We start from the raw sequence: 27452 nt of genomic DNA on the forward strand, positions 1-27452 counted from the left end.
GCCAGGGACAACAGGTTACAATAACAGAACAATAAAAACAGACATATATAGCCACAGATGATAAACAAATTACACTCACCTGCAAACAGACATCCACACCACGCGCTATGGCTGCAAAAGTATGGCATCATCACCTGGGTCTGCACATGTGGTAACGAATCTAGTCGCTAAGCAACCAGCAAACATGAATGATAACAATACCATAGCTCCAGCCAACAAGCGACCACACCACACGCTATCATTGAGGGGGTGTGACGTCATCAACCTGAGACCAGTCGTGTGCAACAAACCTGGTTGCTAAGCAATCAGTATATATGATTAATAAAAATGCACAAACAAATGCATACCACAAAATACAAAAAATACATGAATTAAAAATTAATTAATTAATGCGAGGTTCAGGAACTGAATTCCTGCTGAAAAATAGCGCTGCTTGTATACAGGGCTGCCAAGAGCCACACCAGGCCTGGGTGAAGCGGGTGTGGCCTAATTGTGGGAGTCATGCCCGTGCCCCTTAAGAAAAATAAAACCAGAAAAACATTGTTGCAGCGGCGCTGTGTGCTGGGGAGGGGAGTACTGTAACCGCCTCTGCCCAGCGCATATGCGGAGGGGCTATCAGGATGATCACTCCGCCCACAAGCAGAGGAGACTGCTACTGCTACTGATCTGAAGCAGCAAGCAGTCTCCCTTTGCAGCCCAGCACAGACAGCATGTGCTGGGCTGCTCAGCTGACGGGAGGAGGGGGCGGCATCACAACCGGGCCCCCATAGCAAGCCCAGATAGCTAGTACCAGCTGTCGCCCCCTCTTGGTGCCCCTGCTTGTATCACATGCAGATTTGGTTGTTCATAATAAAAAGCAACCCCAATTAATGAAAATGCCTATTACTAAATTAGAAGTTATATATAATTAATGCATCAGTCAGTAGACATTTGAATTCTCTATGAGAACTATGACTATTTTATGTTTTTGAAGATTATTTTTTCTATTTTGCTTTTTACTACTTTTTTTCTGGCAGACATTATGACAAGCTGCACATCCAGCTGATTGCTTGCTCTGACAATGTTCGGTCTCTAAAGGCCCCTAACGATATTGCTGACGATCCAACGCATCGGAATGACAATCAGCAATATCGTTCCTTGTTATTGCACTATATGGTGCATTGCGCTCTCCCGTGGGGTTGTCAACCGTATCGCCAGATCTTTTGTACATGCAGATAGATCAGGCGATGCGGCTAACTATCCCATGCAGTGCTATGCAGCGGGGGCTGGCATATCGGGTGGTCGGGCACCGGATCACCCCGTGTGTAGGGACCACCCGAAATGTCGTCCCTGGGATCGTGGATCTTATCGCCGGGTACACATCATACCGTGTGTACCCACCTTAACACTCTTTATGTAGTAAGGTATGCATTGCAGCATATTGCATTACTTAACATTTTTAGCATATATTAATTTTGCTATGCAAGCTACTATGGGGTTGTACTGTACTATATAGGGTCATAGTGTGCTGAGTAAATAGAACTATATAGCATTGTATTGTATTGTATGTAATTCTGCCCATATAACTGTACAGAACATGTTGAGAACTGAGATTGTCTGCTCACTATTTACATTTGTGTCATACTGTGCTACATGTTATACACAAGCTATTATAGGGGGTATTCAGTTATCCGTCATGTGCTGCCAAAATTCACTGCAATGTCCAGCTGAGCATATTACTACTTAATATGGTGGGGGATTCTCCATCTATTTTCCTGCACACTTCACTAGTAAAATTAAATTGCCATGGAGTATCATCATAGGCTGTTTTAGGGGAACATTGCAGAGTAGTAACTATTTTTAGGCTTGGATTTTCGCTTGTTCGCATAAAGCTGTACCTCTCCACGCAGGGTCACTATCAAGGGGATACAGGTAGGGCATCTGTATGGTGCCTGGGAAAACAGTAGAGGCCCAGTGGCTCCAATGATCCTGATCACAAATGGTTTCTGATTCTGTGAATCAGAAGCAGTCCTCGACTGGGATCATTGGCACCTGCAGCAGGGACAGATTTTAATATAGGTACCGGCTCTGGGGCCTCCCTCTCTCAGTCTTAAAACATTTCATATAACTTTGCTCCATACCATCTACTCCCTATTAAAAAGAAATATGCAGATTTGGTTGTTCCTTCTGGGACATGCGGTGAGCATGGTGAGATATATTGTGATTTGTGGAACTGAGAAGCAGGGGTAGGCCATAGGGGTAGGCTATTTATTGTGAATTACATCATAAAGCCAAAAGATTTAGGAGGTTGATCTATTGTACTTCCCCAGTGGTCCAGTAGAGCTTCATGTAAATCGTGAGTGTCCCTGACATCCTGGGAGAGTATACAAGTATGATAAGGTATATCCCTTCTTGCTCTGTCACTCAAGTATTTATTTTTTGCTATTTTATGCTGTTTATTGTTAAGTGTATGCATCCTTTTAAGTGGGTACTTGCAAGAAATAATTTGTAAGCTTGCTGCTAAAAAATAAATACATTTCAAGAATTGTAGTATAATTAGGATGCGAGTACATATATAAATGTAATATATAAATATAATAAAAATGCAAATATATATTTGTGCTTTTCATTACACATTACTGCCAGAGTTTAAGATTAAGTACTGAAGGTGGGGGAGAGGGGTGTTTCATTAGCATGACATTGATTAGAATACTTGAAAGTCGAGTCCTGTACACCAGTTTATAAATCATACAAATTACAGAGTTGTAGTCTTGCACTAGGCTCTAAACCCTATTCTATTCAGCATGTATGAGTACATTCTGAGCATGGAGGGCTTGCTTATGCTAATATTACCACTAAGCTCCTCAATGTTTCTATCAATCCATGTGAATAAGCAATCATATAAAGTCTTGAAAATTTTAATTTATGCAAATTGTTTAGCATCCTGACTGGAGAGTGAAAAGAATCACACTGTTATTTTGATTATTGGTATTATTGGTAAATAACAATTATTTATTACCCTTTAAAAAAATAGCTTAATTTATACAATGATTTGATAATAAAAATCCTTATACTGTCATCGCACTTTGCACCCTGTCCTAGTATTTGGAATGTAGCACATGAAATGAGTCCATTGCAAGAGGAACTTTAAAAACTCTATTCTTCAATTTATTTTTGTATTTCTCAATTATTGACTTAAAGCAAAACAGCCACCTGTCACCCTCACAAGGGAGACATTCAGCAAATAAAGTTGCACTGCATCTATTATTTGACACTTTTTTAAACAACTGCTCTGCATGCTATAGTCTCCCTGTAGTAGATTTAGGGGTTAATGCACCTTTAGTCACCAGCTGTCAATATCAGACTAAATAAACAACGTAAATAGCATTACTGATCTGCCAAAAAGGACATATTGTAAAGCATTTTTTCATAAAGCCAAATAAAATGCAATTCGGTTTTGCTGTTGAATCCGATGCTTAATGGCATTTTATCAGTCTACTGCACAGTAATTCAGACAATACTGTTAAACGCTTGTGCTGATAGAAACGTGAGACTAGACGCAATGAACCATTGCTTCTGATAAAGTTGTACGGCCAGGAAAAAGAGCATAACTTAACTCACAATTGATGGTTTTATATTACCCATCACTGCAACTTTAAAGTTCTCAGCCAGGAGATGCCACACAGAATACAAAATAAGGTGATCTGTGTTTCTGCGATTAGCGTTTGATCATAGACATTGCTATGGGGAAGGTCATCAACACAGACAGAGAAGAGTAAAGACAGTGCCAGAACCACTGTAATAAGCAGCACTAAAATAAAATAGAAAGAGGTCATCGAGCAGCAACTTATATCCCTGGGTTACTTTTATGTGGACAATATAATCTATACAGTGTATAGACTGCATGATAAATAGTAATACCTCAGCCCTATATAGATTTTAAAAACATTAACAAATACAAAAGCAAAACAGACCTATTGGATATATTGATATTTGATTTTAAAATCAGTTTTTTTATTTTCTCTTCAATAAAATATTTATACAGTCAGTACTTGCACAGGGATTGCATGACTACAGAATACCAACCCAAACAGCCTCTATGGTAAGCAGCAAAATGCTAATCGTTCATGCTTGCTGACTGGTGGATTAAAGAAAGAAATAAGCTAGACCGGTAAAAGTCTAAGGGGCATATTTATCAATTTCATAAAATTATTCATGCCATAATTGTATGTATTCCCACCTTGTACCAATAGTCAAATGCAGGGGATTTCACAGAAATCTCCTGCAAAAGGGAAATTATTTCTGCAGACCACAGTCCCCATTATTCTCAATAGGAACTACAGTCTGACCCCTATGTACTAAATTCCAAAAGCATGCCTCAGATGGTGTTAACCTCTTTATGTCAATGGAGGCATTCTCACAGGAAAGGGTCTTCCAATCCCTCTCCCCCAGCCTCTGACCAGTTCCGGTGTCTGGCACTGTGCGCAAGCACAGGATCATAATTTTAGGAGAGAAAATGTGAAAGACTCCTCCGATATGCCTATGCTTTGATTATCATGGGATAATTAGGGGATATGGATGATAATATACTTATAGCCCCCCCATCCCATCCTCTCTACCCACAGGACTGAGACATACGTAGTCTTCAGTGTACTTAGAAAGTATGGACATCTAGATCCAATATCCATGAAGATTCTGGAAGAGCTATTTCTTGGGAATATTTTTATCATATCCCAGGTGTAATGGGCTTCCCAAGCCTTGCACAAATCATTTTAAATTCAGATCTTAGGGATTAAAGGGTTTTATTCTCTTTATGAAAGAACCTGAAGTCCATTTACTCAGGACATTTTGCTTTTGCACATGTTGAATGTAGCATGAATCTATGGTTTTGATAAAAAAAACCCACATGAATAAAACAGGCTTTTTTATCACATGACAGTTTTCCATCAGTTCTTGCAAGTACAATGTGACAATAATAATACATTTAATTCACTTAGCTATGGTTACCAGATCTGCAACATAACACCAGACAAATAGGTTTTAACAATAAGTTGCATAGTTGTGTCGGTACAGTCATCTTGGGGACACATTGACATTTCATGAATGTTCCCCCATCACTACTTCTGGGTGGCCAAATCAATAATAATAAGCTGTGCAGCAGCTTTGGTGGTCACTTTAAGCTATGCAGCTAACAACAGCATGGAATGAATAAGATCTTTATTTTATTTCCCCGTTTCCACTTCATTGCTCCCATCCCCAAGCTCTAGCACCCTAGGCTGCAGCCAATTTCTGTGTAGACTTTAAGCAGTTAAAGATAAAATACAAATCCCATGAGGATATTAAGCCCTTTTCAAAGATGACTGCCGCTGAAGCTAGCCAGCAGATGGGCTGTCCATGTCCACTGTTGTGTGCACTTTGGTGCAGGTGTGCAAGCTGTGCAATCTTGCAGTTGAACACACCAAGTTACAGTTGCCTGTGAAGGCAAGTGGCTGCCCAGCAGCACTCTCCAGCCATGGGGTTCTTGCTGTTCAGCGTTGCAATGTAATTTCCTGGAGTGCATAGTAGTATAGAGGGATTTATAGCAGCAAAAGTAGGAAGAGGAGCAGTTTAGAGAGATGTAGAGGTGCATAGAGGATTGTAGGGTAGTATAGAGGGATATAGAGGAGCCAGGGGCAAAATTGGGTATTTGAAGGCCCCATAGCAAAAGTTTGTAAGGGCCCCTAAATACCACCCAATGGTGATAAATGTATATAACACATGTGACTTTGACAAGGAAGATAAGTCCCCCTCAGCTATGGGCCCCATAGCAGCTGCACACCTTGCACCTATGATAGTTATGCTCATGAGAGGAGTAGATTGGTGCAGAGCAGTATAGAGGGATGAAGAGGAGCATATATTTGTGTAGAGCAGTATACAGTAGAGGGAAGTAAAAGGATGTGAAGCAGTATATGGGGGTGTAAAGCAGTATAGCCCTGCAGTGCTGGGTAATTTTTTTTCATGTGGGTGTCCAATGTGGTTTTTTTTCGTGTAGTGGCAAATGTGTTTCAACCCCTCGTGCCAATGGAGTGGGGGGGGGGGCTTTCAAGGTTTTGCTATGGGACCCACAAAGTTCTAGTTATGTCCCTGGTAAATGTTATCCAGCCAAACAAGGTAAACATTGTGCCACCTTATATATCAACTAGAACAATAATAATTAAATTAATCAAATGAGTACAAGAATACTTGATGAAGCAGATTGTGAAACAAATTCTCTGATGAAAAATATGTACAGTATTTTGTGTTTCCTCTTTCTGTGTCTTACTGTACATGTTCTTCTAAATGTGCAGGTCCACTTTGTCACTTCAAGAGTCATACAACTCATTAGGGTCTTGTTTGGCATGGGATGCAAAATGCATCAGTTACCACAGCCAGTTGTCATCTTACAGCACAGTCTTACATAACAACCCTAATTTCTTTGATCAGAGACATTCATTTACACAAACTAATGTCAAATATTGAATACTACAGCAATATGTGGTGACTTGTTTATTTTGACTAAAAATACATTTTTGAAGCTATGACTGAAACTTTGAGGTACTATACATCTAATTTTCTTTTCAGCCATCTCATCCTATTCACTTCCTGTGCCACATGTGATGATTAAAATGGTTAGGGACAGTGGCGACTCCAGAAGTGGGGCAGCAGCACAGTCAAAAATTCAAATAGGGGACAACTGCCATTTCAAATGCTGCCAAACATAGATGGCTGGGACTCACTGGCAGTTGGTGTGGCTCCCCTATTTGAATTTTGGACTGCGCTGCAGCCCCACCCCTGGAGCCACCACTGGTTAGGGAGAGTGACATTTTCCACTGTGAGATTGCATGTCAAGAAGCACAGTGGAAGGGACGGCTCTGCTGGAAAATTGATTACACAGGAGATGGATGTTGTTACCACTGAAAATGCATGTTCCCAGCAATATTGTCATATTACTATACAAATCATTGTTACCTGCAATAAAAAATGTAATTGGTTTCTGAACAAAGTCAGGTTAGTGTTAGACTGTACTAAATCAAAGTATGATCTTGAAAAGTTGTGGATCTCACAGGTTTAATACTGTAGCATAGATTAGCAAATGTTCCCCAGGTAGTGCCCAGTCTGAAACATAATTGTAAGACTAATAGTATACCATTTTGAATTTGATTTTTATTTTTTTAATTAACACCCACTTAGAGTCAGCACACTACGCAACACTTTACAGTTGGGACCAAACACAGTAAAGAAAACAGTTGGTGACCTCCATGTTTATGAATCAAAATAAAGTAGTCATCCTTTTTTTTAAAAATTGAAAAATGATATTGCTGTGGAAGCTTTCATACAGTAAAGTAAAGCATGTCAAGGCTGGCCAAGGATATATCACACATAGCCAGCCCTTCTGACAAGCGAGAACACACAAACCAGATTAAGAGTCTCATGTGCCTAGGGCTGAGAATTATGGTGGGCCTTGCAAAGATTCAAAGATTTATGTAGCAGATGAGAATAAGACCACCCTGGAAACATTAAGTGCCGTGGGTTTGACATACAAATAATGCACTCAAGCCTTACAGCCAAACAGTCTAATCTGAAGCCTGGAAGGCAACTGAATCCCCTGCCAATGAAGTACAGAGTATAAGCACAAATACCAGTAAACAACTGCATCCAGCTAATATATGACATAAGCAACACAGGGGTTCCATTTCATTTGTTGTGATTCAATTTGCACTATATTTTGTATTATTTATATTTCAAATTAATTAGTCATAGTCTTTATTCGATCTATAAATCAGTTTTAATAACTGACTGGCTGACTTACCAGTTATTTTATATATGATCAAAGAATATTTTGTTGCCTGCATATTGCGCCCAAAACAGGTTGATAGTTATTTGAAAAACATACTACTAGCAAGTAAATAAATATATATATATATATATATATATATATATATATTATATATATATTACTAAGTACAAGTAACCTGAAAAAAATAATATTATAGTTACCAGTTGTGTGGTCCTTTGCTTGACACAAATAAACAATTTAAAAAATAACTATTGTAGTGAAATTTTCCAAATAAATTTTGGAAGACGTCAATAAATCGTTCATCTCACCTCCATACTTGGAAAAGCTACATTTGGTATTTTATGGTGTATCACTGACTTACCGGCAATGCTTATGTGATGCTGTTAAGGTTTCTATCACGAAGCATTCCCCATCATTTAAGCAGTATGCAAGATCTTTATCTTTGCAGGGTTTAAAATGTTCAGATCTCTCGGTGAAGTAGGTGGTAGTGTCTGTAGAGAAAATGAGAAAATAATAACGTTTAAAAATGTTGGCTTGAAACCAATTCCTTTGCTGTCCACTATCTATAAACCAGACATTAAGGAGGAGATTTCAATGTATATTCCAATGGAGTGGCTAAATAAAACACACTGGCATCAACATATAGATTAGAATTTATGACTCCACAAACAATAAAAATGCTGTTAACTTCTTTTAATGTAGTAGGTTTCTTTTGAAATTTGCTGCTATACAATATAACATGTCCACACTTCATGGGTACAGTCTTAATGTTTTCTCCTGATCTGAAATTACTACAGCAGCTATACCCTTTACACACACTGACCAAAGTGTAATGTAACGGAATATGCATGTCCATTGCATGTCAGTGGAAATTGGAAGAGGTTGTTGGTACCAAACTTTTTTGGACAAGAGTAATCTCTGCAACAAAAACATAGGGGCTTATGTAATAGGTTGAGAAATGCAGCCGCCAGTTTTGTTTTGCCTTTAAAATGATTATCACTTTAATAATATGGGAATACTTACATGAATCCCTGCAGTGGCTGCAGCTTGCAACCTATTACATAAGCCCCATAGTATTCATCTGAACTCCAAAGAGTCAACATAAAATATATACTTCACATGCTGTAAGCAAATATTGTTCTAGTTATTTACTTTCTTCTTGTATCTCATCTATTTTCAAATATATTAAAAATTATGATTTACAGAAACAATAATACAAAAAAATTATGATTATACAAAAAGTTACTAAGTAAACACCATTGTCTCCAGAATGGGTTCATACATATACAGTATATGGCTCTAGTGTACACCTTCACATTGGGAGAAAGTTTACTTCAGCAGGGCAATGATCTCAATGACAAGGCTAAAGCAACACTGGAGTGGTTGAACAGCAAAAAGGTGAATGAGCCATGATGGCCAATCCAAAGTCTATAAGGAGGTGTTTTAAGCCTTGGAGACAGGTAAAATGGAGAAGTTACCCAAAGCAACCAGTTTCTAACTGTCATTTATCCAGCACAGTCTGTAAAAATGACCGTTAGAAGCTGCTTGGTTGCTTTGGGAAAGTTCGTCACTTTATCTCTCTCCAAGGCTTGGTTCACCTGCCCCCAGATCATAATAAATTGTGAATATTTATTTATTTTATTTATTAACAGTTTCTTATATAGCGCAGCATATTCCGTTGCGCTTTACAATTGGAAACATTGATAGAACAGAACAGGGTAATAACAGACAGACATAGAGGTAAGAGGGCCCTGCTTGCAAGCTTACAATCTATAGAATATGTGGCTCTATTTGTAAACTGCAGTCCACAAGTGTTATATAATCATCCTGAAAAGCCTGAAGCAAAACTGCAATAAAGACAGGAAAAGGTTATTCTACCACTAGTCTGCATGGGGTTGAATACTTATGCAACCATTTGTTGTCTGTTTTTTATGTTTAAAAAAAATAAAAACACTAAATTATTAGTTTGTTTCACAATAAATATACCATCTGGAGCAATGACATTTGTAATAGAAACAAATCTGCTGACATGTGGGAGGGTTGAATACTTTTGCAAATGGAGATTCAAGCTCTAGTCTACTTGGGGTTGAATACTTCTGCAACCATATTTTGTCTGTTTTTTTATGTTTAAAAAAAATAATAAAAACAGTAAATTATTAGTTTGTTTCACAATAAATTTACCATCTGGAGCAATGACATTTGTAATAGAGACAAATCTGTTGACATGTTAGAGAGTTGAATACTTTTGCAAAAGGTGATTCAATCTCTACTCTATTTGGGACTGAATACTTATGCAACCATATTTTGTCTGTTTTTTATGTTTCTAAAAAAATAAAAACACTAAATTATTAGTTTGTTTCGCAATAAATATACCATCTGGAGCAATGACATTTGTAATAGAGACAAATCTGTTGACATTTTGGAGGGTTGGTTACTTTTTCAAACCACTGTGTGTGTATATACATAACTAGCCAATGGGAGATAGCTGGCACAGGAGTCTGGAGTGGGCTAAACTGGTGTGCCTGTCAATCACACAGAGACCCAGCAGATCCTTCCTTGGTGAGTTTAGGTTGGGAGGATTTATGTTGAAATTATAACATGGATTTATATATTAAGTCCATAAGCACAATATAAAATGTATAATAAACAACTCACATGCAGTATCTGTTACTTTTTCTTATTTATTTATATGAAGCACAGGTTAGTATATTTGTATTTATAATACATGTAGGATTTGAAAGTATAAGTTTTACAGTTATAGAATGCCTATCAAAACAAGACAAAATAATTTCTCATTTGTAGGACAATAATTAAAATGGTTCTAATTGCTTCGCTATCAGCCAATAATATGTCAGGAAATTAATGTGAAGATTCTCTCACCATCCTTGGCAAATTGTTTCAGAAAATGGCACTTGTAGTGAGAAACAGCTAAGTTAATTAAGAACATTCTCTGCTCCTGCTCCCCTCCAAAATGCTGCAGCTATAAATCACAGATAAAAGGTAAACACAGCATTCTTCAATTTTAGCATCCACTGCAGAACAATTATTGAATTCTGCTTCATCCAATTAGCACTTTGCAGCTGATGATATTTTTCTAATCCTAGATGAGAGTGGTACGCAGCTAATAATGAAAGATGTCTTACTACAGTAGCTCCTAGCTAGCAATTAATTTGTCTTATTACAATGCGGTTGTTTGTTTTTGGCTGACCTAGGTAAATGATAGCCATGAAAGGTGTGTAAAATGCACACTTTATAATGAGATTAAGATTAGGACAACATACGTGGTTTTCAATCCTTGCGATTACATCCCATGAATTTAAATGTTTAAGAAAATACAATGCAAGTTAAAACAACTTTATATGATTTATCGGCCAATGGGAAATACTCTTCTTGTGTGGTCCACTTAAATGAGATTTTCCTGAGCCAAATTTCTTAAGATCATTTGAATGAGTGATTTCATCACTTACCTTAGTGAACTCTGTTTGAGGAGATTAATTGCCTGAAGTTCATACTTGGCAATAATTGCACATATTAATGCCTCATTTATCATACAGGTTGAGTCTCCCATATCCAAATATTCTGAAATATGGAATATTCCAAAATACGGAATAATTTTGGCATGACTGAGATAATGAAACCTTTGATTTTTGATGGTTCAATGTACACAAACTTTGTCTAAGGTACAAATTTTTAAAAATATTGTATATTTATATTTATATACATATTTAGCATTAGATATTGCTATTGTGCCATATGTCATGTCATCGTGTGCCACTGCACAGTAGGCCAAAGCTGAGATCTGGAGCTACAGTCACAGGCATATTTGGCTGGTTGATAGTGTTAACAGATAAAACATGTCTCCCACCAGGTTGTGCGACCCTGCAGACCAGTAAGAAAAACTAAAATCTTTCCAATTGGTTCACAGCATCACATTTCCAGGGCAAACTACCCTAGAACATTTTTTTTGCAAGTTGCCTTATGCATGCCATATAGCCATTACCTATAGTTTAAATGTAAATAGGTGCAAATGATGGTTGCTTAGATGAGCTGCAATTAGTGCTGCAACATTAAAAGCTGCAAGTGTGCTGCCTGCACATTATCTAATTGTAGTGTAGGCATTCATTATTGTCACAAAATGCCATACTTGACGTAACACTTGTACCTCCCAGTTGCGTGTGTGGGAGTTCTTTCCACGGCTTCGGTGTGCTTCATGCTGACTCTGAGATATTACACAATTCCCTTTTCCTAAGACAGCAGGCTTTTTTTCATTTCCTAAAATGTATCCCTATAGTCATTTGATCTTTGCCATAGTTGGTGACAGGCTTTTCAAGCTTTCCTATTTCAGTGCAGCTCTGGCCAAATATGGTTTCCAGAGTATTGAGCTGATGACCTAGCTCCTGAATACTGAGGCTCTCTGACTTTGGTTTAGTCCATGACTCTTCTTTTTTCTAATTCCTGTGTTTTATCTGAGACCTCCCTTTATACCCTCTCCAGCTCCATATTTTATTCTCTCTGATTTACCCCTATGGTTTATAAAAGACATTAAAGGTGCATACACACTAGACGATATGCTCCCTGAGCGATATCGTCTAGTGTGTCCCCGGCAGGCTGTGCTCAATGTCGTTTATGACATTGAGCACAGCCGCTGAACGATATCATTAACGATATCGTTCAGCGCCGGGCTCTCTCCCCCATTCCCTGACATGCAGCAACCTGATGAGATCGTCAGGTTGGCCTGCATGTCAGCCCGATGAACGATGATGACGAACGACCCGCGGGAACGCGCGTCGTCGTCATCGTTCATCTTTTTGGGCTTAAAAATGGACGATAAAGTGGACGACTGAACGATAACGATATCGTTATCGTTCAGTCGTCCACTTTATCGCCCAGTGTGTACACACCTTAAGTGTACCAGATGCCAGCTCACTGACCTCTTTTATACCCCTTTCACACCTAAATCCGGGGTCTGATTCAGGTTAACAAACACTGTTTCAACTTTTACATGCCAGAACATAATCTGCAGCTCCTATTTATAAAACTGAAATGCAGAGAATTGGACTAGAGAGTGGTGTTATGGGAGAATTGTATAATTCTGATTATGGGTTATTTTAAAAGTTTACAATTCAAAATCCAGTTTTTCATTACTTCACTTGTAGTTCACATGGGAAACAAGCAATTTGTTACATCATTTTTATGATTATTGATGTCATATATATTATCAATGTAATTTGTGAGACTGTTGAACTAGCAGAGTAACATACTACAGAACCAATGGGAAACTAGGAACGATTGCAGATTACTTGTTGGAATGATTGACAAATCCTTTGCACACAATCTCTTGTGGGGAATGTACTAGAAAACTAAATTAATTGCACAGAAATCCCTTATAGGTTCATGGACAAAATTGATTATGTTAGGACGTATGGCAGAAAATAGTGAGTGATATTGATTTTATATGTAACTGTTCTGAACCTGGGAACTGGTTGCTTTGAATGGTTTAAACTTTTGGATACAATTTATTTTACATACTGTACACACTTCACTGATTTGTGTTAAAAATTAGTGGTTTGATATTTCTGTAGTGTCACATTTCTTTTAAGCAACAGGTTTAGCTACAAAACTAATTATGTAAATAAATTATTTCTATATAACAAGATTATTTTGTGATCCACCTCGTTAAAATTATTTCTAAAGGTGTACAAAATGAATTATTTTACCCGCCAGTGTATTGTCTTCATATTAGATTTTCTAATAATAGATTTTGTTGAACATACATGGTGTTGATAAATGGCACAACAAAATAAAAGGTTATGGTAATATAAATCTAATCTTTTATGGATTTAAAGGTCTGGCATGTATCCAATCAAAAAGCAAGCAAATTATTAGACTTTCAATTTATATACACCAAAGTATGTAAATCACCAAGCACCTTAATCTGCACAGCAAGATTATCTGTCTCTTTCCTCTGCTTAAAGCACATACTGTATAAAATATTTTTAGAAATTGAACATTTCTGTATTGCATCAATCTAAAATGGTGAGAGACAGTGATCGGTAAAAAGGGCAGGATATACTAAGCATCGCACCTGCAATGCGATACATTCCACGCTTATCGGGTACATACCAGTGATAATATCAGCAGTATGTACCTAGAAATGCATTTAAATTAGCAAAGGACAGCTCTCCAGGTTAGAGCTGTCCTTTGTGATAGAGGGAGTTCCAGGTTTATGACCCAGAAGTCCCTGGGTGTTGGGAGGGATCAGATTGAATCCCTCTCAGGGGGAGGTGCGTTAAAAAGCCCATAGGCTTCTATTGGGTAACACCATCTTTAGATGGCATTACCCACCAGGTGCAAGCTTCAGATTGTATCACATTCCAGAGCTTAGTACATATGGAAATGCAGCCAAAATTCTGAAAACGGGGATTTTCGAAAATTTGACTGCAATATAGGCTGTAGTACATCCTGCCCGAAGTTTTCTATGTGATGGAGCATGAAACACTAAAGCAGGCCTGGCCAACCTGTGGCTCACCAGCTGTTGAGAAACTGCCAGCATGCCCTGGCACATTTTTGCTATTAGGGAATGCTTAAACTGTGGCAGGGCATGCAGTAGTTTCACAACAGCTGGAGAGCTACAGGTTGGCCATGCCTGCACTAAAGGCATATGCATTTGCAGTGACCACAAATGTAAACCCCCAGCCGCTACAGCATGGCAGCAGGTTTGCAGCCACAAGAATTGATCTTATGCTCTTGACCTGCTGTGCCTAGTATTTTATATCCAACGTCAACAGCACATATCCTTTAAATATAAAACTGTGAAAAAATTAGATGTGACACTTCAACCAGATGCCCATGTCACAAAAAAAAGAATGATGTTTGGCATAGACAGCAGGCAAGCTCAGTAGTACTTAGTGGAATAACACCCAGGACCAATAGAAGTGTTAGCCTCTGAGCAATAAATTGTTGTGTTATGGTTGTGGAGGGGAAGGGGGCATCATCAGGGGTACCAAGAGGGGGAAGATCAGTCTAAGGCACTGTGTCCAGGATGCACACTGCCTGTTGCATTAGTGAGATAATGCATGGCCATTTATACAGGCTGCACTATATGCACCCACAATCCCTCCTGCATACTGTTCTATGAGCCAGAAAGCAGGGGGGACAGGAGTTAGGGTGATCTTGCCAAGGTAAACATTTAAATTATAGTGTGAACATGCACACCCATTGCAATTTGCTCACCCTCAAGTTTGATACCACTGGAAAGATTTTGTGTGACGCTTGCCAGAGCAGTATTTCTTAAACTGAACTATACTAAATATAGTTGTTGGATTCACAGTTGAAGAATAACAAGGTCATTCATATTTTAATAAGCATGCTGTCCCCTACCTTTGATTTTTTTGACCATTGAAAGCCCTGAACTTACTGACTTTAAGATTTTGGAAGAGAGTTTTGCAAATAAAAATGGATTAACTATTTGGGGATTGCTGTTCTTGCCCTGCTTGTCAGATCAGATCATATCAGCTCTTTCCCCTATGCTATATATAAAGGTAATTAAATATTTCCCTTGCTCTATATAAAGATTTATGACTTTTATATTTTTCCAAAAACAAGTGTGATTTTTGTCATAATATGTATGTGAGAAATAGAACACTAAAAAATCGTGTCAAAATATAGCATGACAGCAAATCATTTTGTAAATTGCACTAAATTATATGGGTGTGTGATTATACACGTCAATCATTGCTCGATACATAGAGATTAGTCTCTGATTACATTTCTAAATCAAAGGCAAAGAAATATGAAAATGTGAACAAGAATATGTAAAAGCCACATTTCACAACAATTCAAAGTAGTTGGAAGCACAAAAGCCTTTTTTATAGGAGCAGCCTCCATACAGACATTGTTATTTTTTATAACACCTATGTGTAAATGTTAACATGTCTTATTCCACTTTTCTCTGACTGACCTGTTTTTCCATTCATTGCTGTGGATATGGATCCAGCACTTAAGCTCAAACAAATTCTGAGTGGCTTTAGGTAAGCTTCATATCAATGTGACCGGGTGGAGATCTGCCACATGTGAGAAAGAGGTGTTTTCAAGAAATGTGATTCATTTACCTAATCCTCATATACTTTATTGTATAAGACCCAATGTTCTTAAAATACTTGTGGGTATTTTCTGCCATATAACTACAGTTCTCATATATGTTACATTTTATTTTATTACATTATCTTGTTTTATATGGGAAAAATTAAGTCACAGACTATTTGCCTCTTGCCTAATATTAGGTGAGGATAAGTTTGTATTTTTATTTTTTTATATGGCGCTATATAGATAACACCTAGTAGCAGGAGCATGATTATATAAAGAGCATCACAAAGCCATTGCCACGAGGTTTACTGAAGGTACTGAAGCTTATTTATGCAATTGCCTATCCACTCTGCCCTACTAATCTCTTTCTACCTCATCTTGACATCTCCCAGAAGAATGGTAGCAAAAGTCAGAAAGTTTGATATCAATAGTCCAGGGATGTGCAGGAAACGGGATGGGTACAAGATCCTGGCGGTCAAAATCTAGATGCCAGCATCCCAAAAGGGTTAGGAAACCAACGTTTGTCGGTAGGTGTCCTAACCCTCTCGCTCTCCTTACCCTAACCCTCCCTCCCTGGTGCCTGATCCTAACCTCACCCCCTAGGGCTTAAACCTAAACTCCCCCTCCCCACATACCAAACTTAACCCACCCATCCGAGTGCCTATCCCTAACCCTCCCCCTAGTGCCTATTCCTAACCTTTTCCCTAGTGCCTAACCATAACCCTCCTCCTCTCCTTACCCTAACCCTCCCTTCCTGGTGCCTGATCCTAACCTCACCCCCTAGGGTTTAAACCTAAACTCCCCCTCCCCGCATGCCAAACCTAACCCACACTTCCTAGTGCCTATCCCTAACCCTCCCCCTAGTGCCTAACCGTAACCCTCCCCCAACCCTGCTACTTACCTTTGGGATGCCGGTGGTGGAGATGACGGTGCCGGGATTCTGACAGGTGTCTGGATTTCAGTGTCGTATTCTAAGAGACGGCATTCCATGTGTTGGGATACTGAATGTATCCCGCAGGAAACATGTAATTTGGTTACGAATAGGGGTGTGCACCGGCCACTTTTCGTGTTTTGTGTTTTGGTTTTGGATCTGGATCTTTCTTCGTGTTTTGGATCTGGATTGGTATTGCCAAAACCACCCTTCCGTGTTTTGGGTTCTGGGTTCTGGGTTTTGTGTTTTGGATCTGTATTTTTTTTTTAAAAAGTATAAAAACAGCTAAAATCACAGAATTTGTAGGTTTTTCTGCTCCTATGCTATTATTAACCTCAATAACCTTAATTTCCACTCATTACCAGTCTATTCTGAACACCTCACACCTCACAATAGTGTTTTTATGTCCAAAAGGTTGCACCGAGGTAGCTGGATGACTATGCTAAGCGACACGAGTGGGCGGCACAAACACGTGACCCATCTAGGCGTGAAACTGCAGTGGCAGACAGGATGGCAGTTTGAAAAACTAGGCCCCAAACTGTACATAATGCAAAGAAAAAAAAGAGGTGCAAGATGGAATTGTCCTTGGGCCCTCCCACCCACCCTTATGTTGTATAAACAGGACATGCACACTTTAACAAACCAATCATTTCAGCGCCAGGGTCTGCCACACAACTGTGGCTGAAATGATTGGTTCTTTTGGGCCCCCACAAAACAAGCTGGCAATTAATCTGTCCCTGCACAAACTGGCTCTACGGAGGCAAGATGTCATCCTCATCCTCCTCATCCACCGATTCCTCACCCTCTTCAGTGTGTACATCCTTATCCTCACAGAGTATTAATTCGTCCCCGCTGGAACCACAGGTCCCTCTGTACGTTCTGGAGGCTGGTCTCCCTGGAAGAGTTGATAATTCATTTTATGAACATCATCTTCTCCACATTTTGTGGAAGCAACCTCCTACGCCTTTCGCTGACAAGGTTCCCGGCTGCACTAAACACTCTTTCGGAGTACACACTCGAGGGGGGGCAACTCAGGTAAAATAGAGCCAGTTTGTACAGGGACCTCCAAATTGCTTTTTTTTCCTGCCAGTACAGGTACGGACTGTCTGACATGCCTACTTGGATGCTGTCACCAATGTAATCCTTTAACAGACAGACGCACGCTTGTCGCTGCTGCTTTAAGGATGCAGGTGCGGCTACAGCCCACACATTTCACAAAGACCGAAAAAAAAAGAACAATATTTTTATTGTTTGTGTAGCACACTTTGAGGGTTTCACCACCCTTTAACAGACAGACGCAGGCTTGTCGCTGCCACTTTAAGGATGCAGGTGCGGCTACAGCCCACACATTTCACAAAGACCGAAAAAAAAAGAACAATATTTTTATTGTTTGTGTAGCACACTTTGAGGGTTTCACCACCCTTTAACAGACAGACGCACGCTTGTCGCTGCTGCTTTGAGGATGCAGGTGGAATCTAGATGGGATTTGGAACCGGGGCCACACTACCTCCATCAATTGTCTAAATCCCACTGCACTAATGGCGGATACCGGATGCACGTCTAACACCAACATAGCAGTCAAGGACTCAGTTATACGTTTTGCTTCAGGATGACTGCTGTCGTACTTCATCCTCCTTGCTAGGGACTGTTGAAGGGTCAATTGTTTAGTTAAAGTAGTGGTGTTCCTACTTCCTCTCTGGGATGATGAACAACTCCCAGCAGCAGCAATAGCACTAGGAGGAAGTGGTTCTTGATCTTTCCCTATTTTATTTTTATCGGAGAAAGTTTGGTCCTCCATTTATGTTATATTGATATATACGTGCGGCTAAAGCGCACACAAACACAGAAAATATTTTTTTATTTTTGCTGGAGAGTAGTGCACTTTGTGGGTTACACCACCCTTTAAGAAATGAGCCAGCCGGCTCTTTACTTTTGGGACACAGGCGCACGCTTGGCGCTGCTCCTTTGTTGATGCACGTACAGCCACAGTGCACACAAGTCACAAACACAGAAAATATTTTTTTTTGGTTTGGAGTGTACTTTGGGGGTTACAGCACCCTTTAGCGGTCAAGCCAGCTGGTCCTTTACTTATGACACAGGCGCACGCTTGGCACTACTTTGTTGATGCACGTGCGGCTACTGCGCACACAATTCACAAACACAGAAAATAATTTTTTTTTTGGTTTGGACTGGAGTGTACTTTGGGGGTTACAGCACCCTTTAATGGTCAAGCCAGCCGGCCCTTTACTTATGACACAGGCGCACGCTTGGCACTACTTTGTTGATGCACGTGCGGCTACTGCGCACACAATTCACAAACACAGAAAATAATTTTTTTTTGGTTTGGACTGGAGTGTACTTTTGGGGGTTACAGCACCCTTTAACGGTCAAGCCAGCCGGCCCTTTAAGTATGACACAGGCGCACGCTTGGCACTACTTTGTTGATGCACGTGCGGCTACTGCGCACACAATTCACAAACACAGAAAATAATTTTTTTTTGGTTTGGACTGGAGTGTACTTTCGGGGGTTACAACACCCTTTAACGGTCAAGCCAGCCGGCCCTTTACTTATGACACAGGCGCACGCTTGGCACTACTTTGTTGATGCACGTGCGGCTACTGCGCACACAATTCACAAACACAGAAAATATTTTTTTTTTGGGTTTGGACTGGAGTGTACTTTGGGGGTTACAGCACCCTTTAATGGTCAAGCCAGCCGGCCCTTTACTTATGACACAGGCGCACGCTTGGCACTACTTTGTTGATGCACGTGCGGCTACTGCGCACACAATTCACAAACACAGAAAATAATTTTTTTTTGGTTTGGACTGGAGTGTACTTTCGGGGGTTACAGCACCCTTTAACGGTCAAGCCAGCTGGCCCTTTAAGTATGACACAGGCGCACGCTTGGCACTACTTTGTTGATGCACGTGCGGCTACTGCGCACACAATTCACAAACACAGAAAATAATTTTTTTTTGGTTTGGACTGGAGTGTACTTTCGGGGGTTACAACACCCTTTAACGGTCAAGCCAGCCGGCCCTTTACTTATGACACAGGCGCACGCTTGGCACTACTTTGTTGATGCACGTGCGGCTACTGCGCACACAATTCACAAACACAGAAAATAATTTTTTTTTTGGTTTGGACTGGAGTGTACTTTGGGGTTTACGGCACCCTTTAACGGTCAAGCCAGCCGGCCCTTTACTTATGACACAGGCGCACGCTTGGCACTACTTTGTTGATGCACGTGCGGCTACTGCGCACACAATTCACATACACAGAAAATATATTATTTTTTTAGCACTTGGGGGGAGCACCCCTGATGGACAGAGCACCCCCTGGACAACACTACAGCACCCCTTTAGGACTGGGACACTGCACAGGACTTTGGAGTGGACACAGCCCCTATGGAGAACTGACTGCACAACACAGTCCAGCCAGCCCCTATGGACTTTGAAGTAGTGGACACAGCCCCTATTAACAACAGCAGCACAGCACAACACAGCCAGCCCCTATGGACTTTGAAGTAGTGGACAACAGCAGCACTACACTACACTACACTACACAGCCCTAACTCCCACCCTCCCTCTTCACTGTCCACAGCCGAGTGAGAAAATGGCGCCGACGCGGGTACCTTATATAGGATCCAAAACCCGCGAGACTCGGAAGGCGGGATGATGACGTTTTGCCTCGATTTCAGATCCGAGTCAGGCGGGAAAAGTCGAGCCTGACTCGGATCTGCCTCGGATCGGGGGGGCTTGGGGGGGTTCGGATTTCAGAAATCCGAACCCGCTCACTCCTAGTTACGAATTAGATAATTTCTGCAATTATTGAAAACAGTATCCGTCAAAAGTAGAAGCTTTATGGAAACTTTATGCTGTTGCTAGGGTTACCATTGGTGCATCAGCACCAATAGAGTCAGCATGAACTTTTGTTAGCTGGCATTTGCATGTCAGCATACATTACGATCAGCCAGTGCTTATAGTACTGCTAATGCACTGCGGTCTCCTCGGTAATGCAGAAAGTTTAATAATATGGAAAATTAAACCTGTATTTTTAAATCTAGACTGCGTAGTTCTGCATATAATACTGTATCTATTATTATCTTTTTACTAGGGAAAATGGCATTATATGTTGTTGTAACTTGAAATTGCATAGATGTTAACTATGCAAAACAATCATGAAATAACAGTTTTCCTGTTTCTCCATGAATAATGTCTTTTAGAACAAAAAATATTGAATTTCAATGCCGAAAGATAAACAAAAGGTTTTTCATAAGTGCATAGAAATTCCATTGGCAGCACAAAATAGTTAAAACATTGAAAAAACATTAAGAAATGAAATAAAATCATTAATCCCACAAACGGCACCCCTGGTCAACTTGTAGTAATGCTGCTGATGGGTATAATTCATCAAAAAATGGTCAGTAGTCTACACAAGCCATCAGGAAATTGTGTACACTAGTCACTGACCATGTGAGCAGTATTACTGTATACACTTGCCACCAGAGCTTGCACTCTGAATTGTATACTAACAAACACTACAATTTCTGTTTTAAACCATAGCTACAAGAAAGGAATTATTTGGCAAAGGAAACATTCATACAAGCAGTTTTGCTTTCTAACAAGATTTTGATAAAGATTGCATTATTTATATAAAATGGAATATCTACAAATAAACGCTCACAAAAAAAGGTCATTTACTGTGAAGGAAGACTATCTGGAATGTACATTTCCTAGCCTTTAATAATGCTTTAGAAGAAATGAATCTTTCTCACTCATTAATGACTCTGAGTTAATGGTTTTTATTATCAAGTCTCAAAAAACTGTCCAACTGGAAAAGTAATCAGGAGTCGATGTTTACCTCAATGAGAGCTACACGTCTGAATATAATGACCTCTGATAGACAGCATACACTCATTTTACCCAGTCAATGGCTTTTACTCTCCATAAATACGGGTGCTATGGAAATTCACACTGAGATTAGACTCAGCGTGGAAGAAATTGCTCTCCCAAAGTATTCCACTAAGATATTTTTAATTTACGTTGTGTCATCTGGAAATATATCAGAAAGTTTGAATTCCTAAAAGGAGAAGCTAAAAGTGGTAATTGGCTACAGTAAAAACAAATAACAGTCATTTTATAAGAATATAAAACAGAAATATGTATTCAAATATGAAAGCAATGTATTTTACATAAAAAAACCCTACTTTTTGTTGTGTATCTACATTTTCAGTACATGGTTATTACTAGAATTCTAAAAATGTTTTTCAAAAACAGCTAGAAAACCTGTCTTTTTGTTAAGGTGCCTAAACACTTGGCGATGTGTTCACAATCCAACATCGTGTACGATTTCCCTTGAACTCCCCCTGGGAGCTCCCCGGAAGTCGTGGGCATGATTTGGTCTAAAAAGCCACCAATTTGATACACAATCTCACGATCTATCGTGCAACGTGTCGGAAATCCAAATCATGAGATCGTGCATGATAGATCGTGAGCTTAGCAAATAACACACGAGGATCTTCACGATTGTATGGAAGTTTAAATAATGGGTGGGGCTAGCTAGGGTGTATAAAAAGCAGGTGCCATTTTAACTCTGTGCACATTCTGCTCTGCTACTAGTGAGACTAGGTGTATACCTGCTGAACCCTGTACATTGCTACTATGCTCTGCTTTGTATTTGGCTTGCCTTTTACAAAGTGTGTTCTACCTGCATGTGTGTGCTACCTGAATTCTGTCATGTTTCTGAATTCTGTGCTGATGGATCCCTATCAGTATAGAGTGTTGGTCACCTACGTTGGGGTCAAGGTGATGAAGGAGAGGGCCCAGCGAAGGAGTAGAGCATGCTGGACCAAGGAGTAGCTGCTACAAAGGGATACTCGCTCTCACATGTCCCTGCTGATGGATATCAAGGAGAACAACCCGGTCGACTACCGCAACTACCTGCGCATGAATTACGACACCTTTCAGGAGTTGCTGAGTATGGTGACCCCCCACATCCAGAGGCAGGATACAATGGCTGCGGAGGGCAATCCCTGCTGAAGAGAGCTGGTGGCTACCCTGAGGTACCTGGCTACAGGAAGGTCACTGGAAGACCTGAGGTTTGGGACCCTCATCTCCCCTCAGTCATTGGGCATCATCATCCCGGAGACCTGCAAGGCTATTGTTAAAGTGCTGCAGTCCCAGTATTTGCAATGTAAGAAAAAAAAACACACTACACATTTGTTTATTGTAAAAGAAAATGTTTTTATATATATATATATTTTTTTTTAACTCTTTCAAAAACAGTATTGTCAGACAATATGGCTGCATTAACAATACTGTGCCAACAGCACTGAACAGTAATAAGTATTTTTTTTATTTAAATATAAATTTTTAAGTATGCATATAAAATGTAGAAAACAGCATTATCACCAAATTTTATCAGTCCCAATAGGTAGGCTGCTGTATGGTATATGGTGGGTCAGATGCCAGACTGAACAGGATAATACACACATGGCACAAGTACAGATTGTGGTCCAGGTTTCCATCAATCTGTACTTGCACCATGTGTGTAGTGACCTTGTGCAATCAGCGTCATCACCACCGTATACCATACAGTACCTATTGGTAGTGATAAAATTTGGTGATAGTTCAGGCAACAATAATGCAAAATAAACTTTACATATTACAATAATGTGGCAAATTATCTTTAGCTTCCAGCATGGCAGTGTAAATTGCCTGGCTTGTATAAGGGGTACTGGGTGGGGGAGTAGCCTCCAACTGGGCTGGTGGGGCCTCACAGAAGCGGTTGGGACTGGTGAGCACAGAAGAGGGTCTGCTATGTATGTGGAATTATGCAAACTTAAATTAAGAGACCTTATCAGGAGCTCATAGACCAAACTCTGGAACTGTGTCTGGCCACTAATTTTGCACAGAGCGCTATTTATATGTGACGTAAAGTCATCAATGTGGTCAGGTTGTTTTTGGAGGATTCATTCCGCCTGCTGCAGGAATATGTCTTCCAGCTCAGTGGGTTGCTGTTACTTTCTCTCCTGCCTTTTTTTTCCTTTCGGGAGGTGTGGAAGATGTTGGGGGGGGGTTGAATGGTCGGTGGGCATGGGGATAAGGTATCCACCTTGCTGTCCCCGATCAGACTGATGTCCAGAGTTGAGGACAAATCAGGCTTTTGGGTGAGAGTCTGTATAGGAAAAAAAGGGAGAAAAAATATTATAGTCATGTTTTAACCCATGTTTTACTATTTTTCTAGTTTCCAAACACAGTGGATGAGTGGAAGACAATTGCTGAAGAGTTTGAACAATGTTGGAATTTCCCTAACTGCAGAGGAGCCATCGATGGAAAACATATACGCATCAACCCACCTGCCAACAGCGGATCATATTGCTACAATAATAAATGCTTCTTCAGCATCGTTCTTATGGCAGTGGTGAATGCCAACTACAAATTTTTGTTTGTGGATGTTGGCAATAATGGCCATGCTTTGGACAGCTTTCTACCAGAGAGTCACCAACAAACCCCTCAACTTGCCATCACTGGATGAGACAAAGCACGGCCTAAATTATGTTTTCATCACAGATGAGGCTTTTGCTTTACATGAACACGTGATGAAGCCATTTGCACAGAGGGGCCTGACCAGAGAGAAGAGGATCTACAACTATCGTCTATCCCAGGCATTGCGCATTGTGGAAAATGTGTTTGGAATACTGAGTAACTGATTCCGCATTTTCCACACCACCATAAACCTATGTGTGGACAAGATAGACTGGGTCATGATGGTATGCTGTGTGTTGCATAACTTTTTGCGAAGAAAACAACACAACAGGGACCAGTTACATCTAGACCAGAAGATGCAGGACATCCAGAGGAGACTGCCCAGTTTACATCAGTGTTTGCACCTCCAATTCCAACAACATCTACTGCACGTGCCAAAGAAGTGAAAGAAGAGTATATGGCCTATTTCAATGGACCAGGTGCAGTGCCATGGCAGGAGGACTGTCTGAGATAACTGACTAAAGTGGACATTTGGGATTATTCTAAAATATTTTGTTTTAAAAAAAAGGTTTTGGTGTATGAACTGTGTCTCTACTTACTAAAATCTCCTCAGATGGTCCACTCACTTCTGCTGCCTTCTCTTCTCCCTCTCGCTTGGCCATCAAGACCAGAGACTGGCGTTGTGGCTCCTGATCGCTGATGAATCTCATCAGGTTGTAGTACCACAGCATGGGCTGATAGAGGTCATCGATGCCCGCTCCGTACTGCTTGGATTCATACATTCTTTGGACTGCAGGATCTACAGGAATCCTCTGATAAATTCACGCTACTTATCAATAGACATTTCTAGGAAGAAGAAAAATATGGACATATACAGTTTTAGCAATAATTGTAAATAGTGTTGTGATTTTTAATGTTGATATTTTAATTTTTAGATACATTTTTTAAGTGTTTGTTCATGTTATGGTGTTTTAATATGTTTTATTTACACGGTTTTAATATGTTTGTTATGATGTTTTAATATGTTTTTTACAGGGTTTTAATATGTTTGTTATGGTGTTTTAATATTTCTTTTTACAGGGTTGCAATATGTTTGCTATGGCGTAATATGTTTTTTTACAGGGTTGCAATATGTTTGTTATGGTGTGTTAATATATTTTTTACAAGATTGCAATATGTTTGTTATGGTGTGTTAATATATATTTTTTACAGGATTGCAATATGTTTGTTATTGTGTTTTAATATTTTTATAGGGTTGCAATATGTTTGTTATGGTGTTGTAATATATTTGTTATGGTGTTGTAATATATTTGTTAATGTGTAATATTTTTGTTATGGTGTTTTCCTATTTTCTAGATATTTAATAAGTGGCCCATGATATTGGTTGCCAGTGGGTAGGTGGGTGGCTCACATTGGTGGACAGGGTGTATAATGCATGATCCAGCCACCGTTCACCTCATATAAGCAGGCATTGGCTGGATCATGCATTTATAGGTGGACAGTGGGTGGGTGACATTGGTGGGCAGTGGGTAGGTGGGTGGCTCACATTGGTGGACATGGTGTATAATGCATGACCCAGCCACCATCTGCCTCATATAAGCTAGCGGTGGCTGGGTCATGCATTTATAGGGGGACAGTGGGTGGCTCACATTGGTGGGCAGTGATGGTGCATCAATACAGCAGCAATATACTCACTAAAACAATATAGTCCAGATTTGGGTGTGCAGGCTCAATCGCGTTCTTCCTTCTCATTCAACCCACGACGCTGCAGAAGATGGTGATTGGGCGTGTAAAGGGATCTGTCAATCAAGTTACGCGACATACAATGGATCGTGTGATAGATCGTGAGTAAAATAGTTCTCACGATCGGCACCATATTGTGTCCTGGATTGGCAAATCTGCCCTACAGCATATCTGAAGATGCAATGTTCGAACTGCGGGTACGCGAATCGGCATCGTAAGTGGGCATATTTTACACTATTTGTCATCACGATTCGTCGGAATCGGAAAAATCGTGTAAAAAATCACCAAGTGTGTAGACACCTTAAGTCTCAATCATTTCAGTATAATACATGGAGGTGAAAGCAGGCAAGCAGGCAGGAAAATGCCATGAAAGTATTACTTATAATTATCCTATCTCCATTTCTCTTCTGAGTCTCACTGAGTTGTATTGGGTTATTAAATAAACATGGTGCCTGTTGAGTTTATTTTCTATATGCTAAGTAGCTAACTAACATAACCTGAATAATAACACTTTTTGAATTAATGTAACCATACTTTAAATGTTCCGCCTGCAAAATATCCCCTGCCGAGTTATGTGACTGACTCCACAATGACTATACAGTAATGAGAAGGATTATTGCAAGCCTCATGGGTTACCAATCAATTAACACAATAACAAGCTGCAGCAAGCAGTCATTTGAATCTATATTTAGAACTCTCTGCAAGAACTATTACTCTGTCACATACTGGTTGTGATCCACCTAGGATATTTGCAAAGATATGCAACATTCAAATGAAAAACTTAATCAATTGCACCAGAATACAGAACTGTACACATAATCTGTTATATTTTGCTGAACAACTAGCATCATCTCATGGTCAAAATAATTATTTTAAAATATACAGAAAAAAAATAATTGGTATAACAGGTAGCTCTAGATTTGTATTCAGTACACCTATAATCAAATGGCTGGACGGGATGCAGTCAGGAAGCCAATGGTTGATATGCCGACCGCCGGTTTACCGACTGTCAAATCCCGGCAGGGTACTAATGACAGGTGTCGATATCCCAAAGCCCTATGCCGAGAGCCTGACGCCCGGCACACCAAATGAAGGAAAGCTGGGCGCGGAAAGCCACTTTAGATTTCAGGGCTCCCAGGTAGACTTAGGGTTAGGTACCCCCCCCGGAAGGGTTAGGGTTAGGCTAGGGAAAGGGGGGCTTAGGAACCCTCGGGGGGAGGTTAGGGTTAGGTACCCCCCCGGGAGACTTAGGATTAGGCTGCGGGGATGGGGGGAGTTGGGTTTAGGCACAGTGGCGTATCTATAATGGGTGCAGTGTGTGCGGCACTCCCGGGCCTCCGGGGGCCCCGCACTGCACACACTGCACCCATATTTTTATAAAATTTACCTGTCCGAGGTCCCGCGT

The 27452-nt window shown here is 40.1% G+C and overlaps 1 protein-coding gene across 3 annotated transcripts in view; it reads right to left on the reverse strand.

Annotated features, from left to right (window-relative positions):
* The window catches only part of NRG3 (neuregulin 3), a 944800-nt gene that overhangs the window by 615023 nt on the left and 302325 nt on the right, over window positions 1-27452 (reverse strand). For all 3 annotated transcript variants that reach the window (XM_088463066.1, XM_088463067.1, XM_088463065.1), the window contains exon 2: window positions 8157-8286. In XM_088463066.1, coding sequence (XP_088319192.1) covers window positions 8157-8286 — 130 coding nt within the window. The remainder of the gene's footprint in view (window positions 1-8156; window positions 8287-27452) is intronic.

The sequence above is a fragment of the Taudactylus pleione genome, unplaced genomic scaffold (assembly GCF_031769625.1).
Source record: "Taudactylus pleione unplaced genomic scaffold, aTauple2 ptg001314l, whole genome shotgun sequence".
In the NCBI taxonomy this organism is placed as follows: Eukaryota; Metazoa; Chordata; class Amphibia; order Anura; family Myobatrachidae; genus Taudactylus; species Taudactylus pleione.